The sequence below is a fragment of the Anguilla rostrata genome, chromosome 1, assembly GCF_018555375.3.
Source record: "Anguilla rostrata isolate EN2019 chromosome 1, ASM1855537v3, whole genome shotgun sequence".
In the NCBI taxonomy this organism is placed as follows: domain Eukaryota; kingdom Metazoa; phylum Chordata; class Actinopteri; order Anguilliformes; family Anguillidae; genus Anguilla; species Anguilla rostrata.
In genome coordinates, this window is record NC_057933.1 from 69,168,503 (window position 1) to 69,179,400 (window position 10,898).

A 10,898-nucleotide genomic window follows, 5' to 3' on the forward strand; every position below is an offset into this window, starting at 1 on the left:
AATTAACTAATGTCAATTAATTACAGTACACTTTACACTACGATCTGTTCATCCCAAATGCACATCTGCAATAAAAACACAACAAACAAGACATTGCCCAGGGAGCTACAGGCAGTGCAGTGTGAGGAAGGTGTGACAGTCACTGTAAAGGCACAGGGCAGTGTGAGGAAGGTGTGACAGTCACTGTAAAGGCACAGTGCAGTGTGAGGGTGGTGGCAGTCACTGTAAAGGCACAGCGCGGTGTGAGGAAGGACTGACAGTCACTGTAAAGGCCCAGCGCGGTGTGAGGGGGGTGGCAGTCACTGTGAAGGCGCAGTGTAGTGAGGGGGATGGGGTGGGGGTACAGTACCTGAGGCCTCTGCTTGTGCTGTGTCTGGCTCTGTGTCTGGCTCTGCGTCTGCTCCCAATTGCCCCGGGTGCGGCTGCTGCCCACCGACGTCATCATTTACAGTATATACAAATAACAGTATTTACAAAGGAAAACACCTGCAAAGGCAGACGGACAGCATTAGCCAACAACCATTCCCCTCTCCATCGTTGCCAATCTAGAATAGAGACCAACCAGAAACTGGCCCACTGACCCTCACAGCTTACATTGACTTACATACATACCTAAATATTACACATTACAGAGTCAAGAGAACATAAATTCTGAAATGATACGCTTCAAGGTTAGTTTACCATGAGCCCTTTGGTTTGAATGTTGTGCCTACTCCCATCATCGGACAGTAAACAGCAGTTAATAAACACCTATTACCAATACTGTAGTATCAAGCAAAACAGAACAAGTTGATATATAATGAATACTATTCTTGTATATCGGTGGAAACAAGTAATATACTGCCAACACCTTTCCATAAGACTCTGCCTCTTGCAGCAAGATAGATAGACAGAAATCAAACAAAAGGGGGACAGGTTAACTGTTGACCTGTTCACTTGGTAGGGGGAAACCTAAAGGAAAATAATAAATTTTGCAATAATTTTGTTTAAAAAAAACCTGATTTAAGGGGTCCCTTCTCTTTTGCACTTGCAGGAAATAGACCTGCTATTACCTACTTATCACCCGACGGACAAGAGCAAATACAACCTATCTTTCACTATAGCCTATTTTTGCAACGTATGACAGAACAATCAAAGTGCATTATGTACCACAAATGAGAAAATAGAGAGATAAATACATTTCTGCTACCTGCGCAATAATGGAGTAGCAAGACTGCGAACTAAACCACAAGGCCCACAAATCACCAACAGGGTAGATGTCTATGGGGTCGCCTAACAAAGTTATCCAGCTTCCTGTTCTTAGCGGACATTGTCAGTGGAAGCCAGCTAAGACGAGCTTTCGACGTGGAAAAAACCAAAACAGCAGTGATTTCATGCAGCGAAGATCGAAGTGGCGAATGGTCAGCTAGCTAGGTCTAGCACCAGCAGTTTGGGAAGTTGTACATTTTGAACCAGTGGTGGTGACTGGCAACTTCAACCTTGTTAGCTAGTCAATACTATTAGACTAGTTACGTAACGTAGTTGACAGATTAGTTTAATTGACTCAAATTTAAACGTTGGCGTGATAGCTTGTTAGCAAAAAAAAATACCTAGTCTAGCTAGTTATCACCAAGACAGCACATTAGCTAAAGACCTGCTAACGACTGACCTTACAAAGTTAGTCTAACGTTAAATTGCTAGTACGAATTGGTTTGATAGTCCTAGTTATTAGCTAGCGAACTAACTCACTAAACGAACTAGCTAGCTAATGTTATTAATACGCAAAATATTAGGAACGTTAGACTAGCTAGTTATAGTACTACCTTGCCAACAGCAACGATACAATTACTGACTAGTTAGCTAGCACGTTACTAAAAGGTATAGTCTATGAATTGCGAGCTTTGTGCAATTTATAGAGAAGGAATCCAGATTAGTTATAACTTTACGTTAACACCTTGGTATTCGCTTATTCGTTATTTTCCTCACTGAATGCAGAAAACTATAAGTAAAGACAGTATGTTGGCCAACGGTATAGAGGAAACAACTTTTAATTATTAAAAACACCATCTTTATCTTGGATGGATGTTTTCTGCTATCGTTAGACTAGTAATAAACTTAACGTTGACCGGCTATCGTATAGGCACATTCAATTAATTTAGATAGTCTAGCAAGCAAATCTAGCGAAAATGTAATTTAAACTCAGACTAGTAACTTAGACTAATTATCATACGTCAGCTAGCTGCATCCCTTCGTTTACTTTCACAACCAGTAGCTAGCTTGGTAACGTCCTAACGTTACTTCTTTAACCCCTCAGCATCTGTAGCCTCAGCTTTGGCAGCACCACGGCTGTGCAACACAAAAAAACTAACTAATTAAGTTATAGCTAGCCATTTGGTTTGGATTCCTCCAAAGAGCCCTAGAACTTTAGCAACCAAGCTAGTCTAAAAAGTTAGCTAGCCGACTTACTTAGCTACCTCATGGTCGATACAGCAGCCATTGGACGCTTAAAACCCATGGCTTTGCACTCGGTAACAATTTGCAGTAATCCATATTAACAAGCACCTACCCAATCAATCGAATTTAGACAAATCCAAATGAAAGACAACACATAACATATACAATCTCCTCCGCCACATTGACATTATGTCCCTATAATGTGCTCTAGAAAGAGCTACCGTACACTGCTGAGCCCACGAGTCACCGCAGCTCGACAATGCCCTCTGCGAGCGAATACTAATAAACTTGAAGCCGTGGCTGTGGCTAGGCCACAAGGCCTTGAACAACCGGATACAAATATCTGGCGATATATTCACCAAAAACTGCCAGGAGCCCATGTTTTTTAACGTTTATCTCAACCACGAGACGTACATGTTGACGTCTTAGTCGTGCTAAACAAAACTGAACCCAGCAAATTATCGTCGGAAGCAATAAATTACAGACTCCTAAATACAATAAGCGAGACGCTCGAGTTTACCTGTTTCTCATCCACACTGACACTCCGACAGAGCCCCGTCACGTGGTTAAGGGAACGCAAGTGAGTTCAGCGGGGATACTCCGGTCAGATCACGTGACCTTAACCCAAACCCGCGCCGTAAAATGTTTTTGCAAGGTCCGAGCACGTACTTTTCAACTATGCACATGTTCTTTTTAAAATGTTTATTTAGATAAAAATACTGATTCTAAAATGACTTAATATGCTTTATGTTGTAACAACAGCAAATTGCTGAATGACAAATTACGGAAAATATCATATCAATATTTTACGGTTAGTTGTAATAGTTCGTTCCTTCAGGCTCTCATGTACTTGACATGCTTATGGCACGTTGCATCAGAGACTTGGGGGAACATTGCCAATTGATGACCTAGTTTACCCCCTTGATATTCCAATTAAGCCGTCGTATCGCAGTCAGTAGTACTATTGTGATATGAGCTCCCCCTGTAGGATGAGCCATGTGCCTCGTCTGATCAGGCTAAATAAATCAAAATGAAACAAATGGCAATCAAAACAAATGAAGCGTGACTCGACTTCAGTTGCACACTGCCATCATTGGTCTATAGACTGTAGGGGCAAGGCTAAGACCAGTCATCAGCTGAGATGGGTATCTTTCTAGCCAACAACCATGCCACCCTGTGGCTGTATGCACCTTATATCAAACTACTGAATTTGGGTTTGGGCAGGTTGGATGAGAAATCTCCAGGAGATGCTAAATTGTTGCTGGATGCACAGGGGGCACTATTCTCTCTTTGGATCAAATAAAACCAAATTCCCCAGCACAGTGACGAGGGTACTGTGTTGTACACATTGCTCTCCTCTTGATGGGATGGAAAACTATGATCATTATAGTCCCATGGCACCTGGGGTGTTAACCCAAGTATCCTGGTCAAAGTCCCACAAAATCGAAAGTCTATCTGGCCTCCATCATCCCCCTGCATCAGGTTATATAATCCCTTACGTTCCTGACCCACTTTTCAAGGTCATCACTTATTTGCATTTGACCACCAACCTGGTCAAATTCAGGTAAAACACTTTTTTTTTAAATATAAAAAATGGACTTTGATAAATCTGCCTATGACTGTCAGCTAGTTTGGCAGTGTTTCATTTTTGAGCAAAACTGGAAAAGGAGTAATCAAGCCATTCTTTGGTTTTTAATTCCATATTCCATACTTATCTTTATGCAATATGGATTGGTTAATATTGAAATCAAAGCATGATTGTTGCTTCTTCACTGACATCAGCTACAAGCAGATATTGCGTTGATCCACTGATTGGAAGGTGATAACCTGCCAACCGGTACTTACACTGACACATCGGGATTCGTGGCACTGAGTAGCTACCGTAAACGAATGCGCGTGTATGTTTCAGATTAAACAAATATTAGACTCCGATACAGTAGGTGGCAATATTTCACAATTGAGCTGCTGAATTCCTACTTCCTGGACAAAGAACAAGTGGTCACATGACAATGCGATTGTAAATAATAGGGTTTGAGTCTGGATGGTTTGTTGGTGACGTTTCCGGGATATAACTGAATGTTAATCTGCATATTTTTAGACCTACAAAGCAAATGAAAGGAACAGTTTCAAATGAATAACTGATCAAACCCTACAGGCTCACTGTTTTTTTTTATTTTTGGGTTTTCAACATGGGGTCTGACTCGCCAACGACACTGTCAGGTGTGAACGTAGTGCTCGTTATGGCCTACGGAAGTCTGGTAGGTTACGACTAGCTAGCTACTACATACCTAGCTACCGCTAGGAAGCTTGATTTTCTTATGAAATAACGTTAATTCTAGCCTGTATCGATGTTGCCAACACTTAACTTTATTATATTAAGTAACCAGTTAGCGATTGTGTTAGCTTAAGGATATTGGTTGTCAACATGAACATAATTGGAAAGCATTTGCCTAGCTGTAATCGATGATGCACCAGTAGCTTGCTAAATAATATGATTAGGTACCAACAAGCTACCTACAAAACTTCTGATTAAATTCGAGTACACATTATAGCTATGCAACGAGTAGTTATCGTTTTGAAATTAAATAGATATTCGGCAAACGTTTACTGTCTGTCCAGCAGGCATATTTAGTGATGCTGTGTGCGATACCGGAGTGCACAGTTTACTCTTATCTTGGAGCTAAAAGATTCATTACCAGCTGTAATGTACTCACACATTATTGCACCCTGTATGGTAGGTTTGACTGGCCTGCAATTGCGACCCGTAGACTAAGTCACTGGTACATTTTTATGTACTAGACTGGACTTCTCGGTCTACTGACATCTTACTTATATGGCTGTATCTCGGTGAGCGCTGGAGGTCATTGTCGTCGTTCTCGGGTTTTATTCCCGTTGTCTGTCGCCAGTGTTCGCACGGAGATGGTTAAAAGGACCTTCATGTATTCTCCTCCCTCTACATTGAATATGCTTTACGGAATGATTTGAAACTTGCTGAGCTGGTCTCTCTTGGCGTTTTTAAATCTATGATTAAGGATCCAGGGGCCATGTCATCCCTGCCATTTCTATGTTCGGTCTAGATTTGGTGGCACGTACCATATTTATGATGTTGATTTTAACTAATTTCTTGTATTTTGATATCTGTTTTCTGTCTGTAACTTTGTGTAATTGACTTGCTGCTACCTGTCTTGGCCAGGTAGCTCTTGAAAAAGAGATTAAAAATTTCAATGAGATATCCTGGTTAAATAAAGGTTAAATTAATATCAGATATCATAGTTCATTCGTTGACAACTAGCTAACATTGCCGTTAGCTGGCATATTGATATTACCGTTACCGTTCTTTCCAACTGCTGTGAGTCACTGACTTTAGCTGACGTTGTCATAAAATTTTTCCCGAAAACTCTTCACGGTAAAAAGAAATTTTAGGATAGCGCATCCGATATTGGGTGGGACAAATGCAACTGTTTCCAATATATTATATTATAAGCTGGCAGTGACAAGAGAGAGTTATAATATAATATAATATAATATAATATAGGCCTAATATAACTATAAAAATGTTTTCTGTGATTTTTTTGCTTTGACATTGTGTATTGTATGTAATTCACACAGGAGTGAATGTTAATATCTAACCGTGTGTAGGTGTTCGTGTTGCTGTTCATCTTCGTGAAGAGGCAGATTATGCGCTTCGCCATGAAGTCTCGCAGAGGACCGCATGTACCGCTGGGACACAACGCACCCAAGGCGAGTGCTTCTGTTTGTCTTGTCAATGGCTGACGCAAAGACCTCCCGAAATGGTCCCTTGTCTTATAGTTTCTAGTAAAATAAGTGGAAGAAATGTATCACGTTTCCCACCCATTTCGCTGTTTTTGAACGGTGCAGGCCGTCTGCTTGTCTTGTCCATGTTGGTATTTTTGTATGTGTAATAAGTGCCTCTGCGTTCCCCAGGAATTGCGAGAGGAGATTGATTTGCGTTTGTCGAAGGTGCACGAAATCCGGTATGAGCCGCGGCTGCTCTCGCCGGATGACGATCGCTTGAAACACAGAGGCCAGAATGGTGAGATGTCCGCACCACAGCTGATGTCGGCTGATAATACGATTAGGTACAATGTTGAGGCCCGGGAATACTTACTAATGTGTACTGTTTGTCTTCAGGTTGTTATAATTACCTGTACAGAATGAGGGCCCTGGATGCCATCCGAGACTCTGGTAAGAAAGTGTCCGTCTATGTAATCCCTTGTCAGTGCTTCTGAACGTGGATCCTAGGGACCCCCCTGTGTTTGCTGATTTCCATTCCAACCACAATAGCAATCCCAGAATTTTAACAATATGTTACATTGTGCTATATTGCAAATGATTACCTGAAGAGAGGTAAAAATTCAGCTGATCATATTAACCACTTAACCAGTAGATAATGAAGAATTCAAAGAGCAAGCCGTTGGAACAGTGAGGACTGAGTAACATGTGTTTATGATAATAAGCCAAATCTGCATTGCGCTGTGATGTTTAAGGATGAAATGATGAAAGAACGTAAACACGTGTTGAACAAACTTGATTGGGCAAGAAATTGGCTGTAGCAACTGAAGTCGAGAACCACTGCCCTGTGCGATCCCATTAGAACTCAGTCCCTGTTTTTGTGGTCTTTGTCACTGCGTAGCGCTTGCCTCCATCTTGGGTCCAGCCCTGGCACCCTGGCTGCAGTTCTCGCTCGCTCTGAGTTGCCCCCTCCCTCCCTCCCTCCCTCCCTCCCTGTCCCGGCAGACATCCCGTTCCAGGAGATGGGGCAGAACCCCAGTGCGGTGACAGGCCGCAGCTTCCGCACCTGGCTGCTGGAGCTGCGCAGCTCGCACGCGCTGCTGAAGAGCCGCGCCGGCCTGATCGACGGGCTGCTGGAGGGCTACGACTGCGCGCGCCACGGCACGGGGGTCAGTGAGGGGCACGGGGGTCCGTGAGGGGCACAGGGGGGGTCGGTGAGGGGCACAGGGGGGGTCGGTGAGGGCACAGGAGGGTCAGTGAGTGGCACAGGGGGGGTCAGTGAGGGGCATGGGGGTCAGTGAGGGGCACGGGGGTCAGTGAGGGGCACGGGGGTCAGTGAGGGACACTGCGGTCAGTGAGGGGCACGGGGGTCAGTGAGGGCCCCCTGGGGGCTTCTGCTCCCCTTTCAATGTTCCCTTACTGATATCCTTTATATAGGATTAAATCCTAAATATCCATCCAGTTGGGATTTCTGAAGTAGTAAAAATGAACTTTAAATTTAAGTAACCATTCCATGGTTCAGTGGTCAAATGGTTCAAATAAAAATTTTGCAAAGTTACGAAAATGTCGGAGTTCTGAACAACCCCCATTCTTGAAGGGATTGTGTGGAAGGTTCTGCTGTATTTGTGTAGCGCAATATATAAAACTTTATCACTGAATGTCAGCTGGTTAGGTCTGTTTAAGATGATGTTCGACTGATAACTTTCGGTTAAGATGGTAATATTTAAACCACCAATGAACTCTCTGACTTCATCTGTGATGTCTTGCATTGAGTCCTAAGCATATATAGACTTATTATCATTGTTGATGAAAATAAAAAACATGCTGCGATGATAATTTTAGGCCGTGTGGCCAAACCCTGACTGGTATCAGACTGCCTTTCCCGTCTTTCTCGCAGGTCTTTGGGGAGGCAGAGTTTTTGAAATACCAGGAAGCTCTGACTCAGCTGGCTGCTGTGTGAGTATATTGAGCTGAAACCTCCCTCTATCTCAGACCGAATTCCCTTAAAGTCAGCTCACTCTTCCAGTATACTGCTGGTTCACTTCTCCATTTTCTGGACAAAGCTATACTTAGGAGGTTCGGGAAGCCATTGTGGTGTTCTGCTGACACAAGGGCCCGAAATAGTTTGAGTCAGGGAGGAATGCAGGGTGCGTTAGCCAGTCGTAGAGCACAGCTGTGAATCCCAGCCCGTTTGGAATGTGAACTGTTGAACAGGGTAAATGAAGAGCTTTGTGCACAGCAAATCCTCAATTTCTGAGCAGAACTTGCATGCCCTGTTTTACCTAGGTTCGTGTCTACTCTAAATACCATGTCTTTCATCTCTTTGTCTGCTTTAGAATAAGCTTGCTATATATATATATATATATATATATATATATATATATATATATATATATATATATATATATATATATATATATATATATATACAATTGCAAATGTATGTGCTTTTATAACACTGAGCTCCCATTCTATTCTCTCTCTCTCTCTCTCCTTCCACAGTGTGAAGGCCCACTCCAGCTCCACCAGTCTGAACCAGCAGCATCAGTCCGCAGCCAAAGATCTGACCAGCTCCCCAGGCCCGCCCGCCTCCTCCACCATCCAGGTGACCTACCTGCCCTCCTCCGGCCAGCGCAGCAAGAGACCCAAACACTTCCTGGAGCTCAAGAACTTCAAGGACAAGTACAACACGCTGGAGAGCACGCTGTGAGGCTGTGAGGCTGTGAGGCCCAGAGCCTGGGGCGTGCTTGGCTGGCGGGGGAGTGTGACGCGTTGTGTCGGACGCGCAGAGCTTTAAACGTGGAACGCCATGGAGAACCACATGGACGGGTACTGCTGTGGGTCACGCACACACAGCAAGATCCCTTAAGTGTATAACTGCACACTGCAGCCCAGTTCAGTTTAGATGTGAGAATGACATTAAATCCCCAAAGTTATTGAACTTCAGGAGGCCCCTCCCCTTCCAAAATCTCCTGTGCTTCATGGAGAGCTACAGAGCAAAGCTCTGCAGAGAGCTGCGTCTCAGTAGGGAGTGAATTGGGTAACACTCGAGCGGTCACAGCACTGACTGAGACAGAACCGAAAGGCGTGACACTGTGATCCAGTAGGGGAACAGGCACAGAGTGGTCAAATGTAGCATGCAGAATAGCACCGGGCCCAATTCATCCTGGTATAGACCAGCCGATGACAGAGATGTGACATTCACTATAGCCCACTTCAGTATCCTATGGCCATTAAATATGCAGTAAATTGCAGTGTTTGCAACACCTGTCACTGAACTACTGAATGATGTTTTTAAGTGAATCAAAGAAACCTGAATTCTAATGCGATAAGTGCCCTTCTTGAATATATTTTATATTTCAAATGTACATCTGTAAATAGATGCAAGAATGTATTTTTAATTATGTGTGAAACATAGGTTTGTGTGAACTGTGTGTAGCTTGACCTTGGTGTAATTTAAACTGCTGTATGTCAGGAGTGTCTTACCGTTGTTGAAATTGTACCGTTTCTTTTTTTGGGCAGAATTAATCCGAGTAAATGGAAAATTTGTCTATTATTTGGCTGGACTGCATGGTACTTTCCAGGCATGTTCCTCGTAGAATTTTAATAATCTTGTGAGGCCACACACCCATAATGCCCCACAACTATTTTGGTGAAGTGCCCAAGAACAAAACACAATGGGTGAATCACTGTCAGACCTTAAAGAAGTCTAAACATCTTGTAGCACTTAAACTGTTTTGTTGTTGCCTCCATTTTGTTGTTTTGTGCTCCATGAATGAAGGCCTGGAGTATGCAGCCTCTGTGGTGGCTAGCAGTGTGTGCTACAGCAGAATACAAACCTCAGGCTTTATTGTATAAAATTTTCTGTTACAACCCAGTCTCCCCTATTGATGGAATATTCCAGAAGGTGGTAAATCTAGGGAATATTTCAAAACTCAGCTTCAAGTTATCATGGTAGATTCCAGCATGCAAGTCACCATAGGTGAGTTAAGTAGTTTAGGTTTTTAAATAAAGCAGCTGATAAGCCAGGTAGTCTGTAGGACGGGTTATTCATTTCACCGTGTGAGAGGAAAAAATTCACAATTAGGAGGCTAAAGGAAAATTAAAGTGGTTTTGGTGAACAATGGCGCGAACTAAAAAGCAGCGTTAAGAAAACCGGCCTGTAACATGCCCTCGGGTCTTGAGACATTCAAATTAACTACATTACAGACTCCAAAAAATAACTCATGGCTCAAATGAATCAAGCCAAGCTGGGCTGGTACGGCCTGCTGACTGGTTCAGAGATGACATCACAAATAGACCTGGTCTAAATAGTTTGGAACGACTGATTAACAGCAGCGCATTATAATGCACATACCTGCTTGAGATGGGAAAGCAAATGCTTTCCTGAAGCTGCTGTTTGATGTTACAGCTCATGAGGATGGATTAGGGAGCCTTCCTGCACATATGGCATTTCTACTTGATACTTCCAGATGTTAAGCACCAAAGGGCAGTGGTTTTAAAGAAGTTTGTGTATGTGAGCCTAAACTATGAACCCCGAATATCGTTTCTCTTTCATGGGAGGCATACATTTTGATTATTCTTCTGAAAGTGGGAAACTGTGAAGTGAACTTATTGTCAGTTCTGGGATCTCGCCACTAGAGGGCAGCATCAGCCAAGTACAGTGTGTGAAAGCAGAGTTAACTCTTCGATACGTCCAAATGCAAAAATGG

The 10,898-nt window shown here is 43.1% G+C and overlaps 2 protein-coding genes across 2 annotated transcripts in view; one reads left to right on the forward strand and one right to left on the reverse strand.

Annotated features, from left to right (window-relative positions):
• Positions 1-3,098, reverse strand: part of LOC135264834 (ubiquitin-associated protein 2-like) — a 29,832-nt gene extending 26,734 nt beyond the window's left edge. The window contains 2 exon segments of the mRNA XM_064353743.1: positions 350-486; positions 2,954-3,098. Coding sequence (XP_064209813.1) covers positions 350-445 — 96 coding nt within the window. The 5' untranslated portion in view covers positions 446-486; positions 2,954-3,098.
• A 1,320-nt stretch (positions 3,099-4,418) lies between these two features.
• Positions 4,419-9,742, forward strand: c1h1orf43 (chromosome 1 C1orf43 homolog). Its single transcript, XM_064353757.1, has 7 exons — positions 4,419-4,691; positions 6,073-6,174; positions 6,379-6,487; positions 6,586-6,639; positions 7,192-7,355; positions 8,084-8,142; positions 8,689-9,742. Exons 1-7 carry the CDS (start codon positions 4,623-4,625, stop codon positions 8,894-8,896), a joined length of 765 nt encoding a protein of 254 aa, XP_064209827.1. The 5' UTR covers positions 4,419-4,622; the 3' UTR covers positions 8,897-9,742.
• The last annotated feature ends 1,156 nt before the right edge of the window (positions 9,743-10,898 follow it).

Bases quoted from the DNA above. Each gene is read 5' to 3' on its own strand.
- c1h1orf43 (XM_064353757.1), top strand. From the start codon at position 4,623: ATGGGGTCTGACTCGCCAACGACACTGTCAGGTGTGAACGTAGTGCTC. The intron at 6,175-6,378 runs GCGAGTGCTTCT...TGCGTTCCCCAG, and splicing joins TGGGACACAACGCACCCAAG to GAATTGCGAGAGGAGATTGA. The intron at 8,143-8,688 runs GTGAGTATATTG...CTCCTTCCACAG, and splicing joins CTGACTCAGCTGGCTGCTGT to TGTGAAGGCCCACTCCAGCT.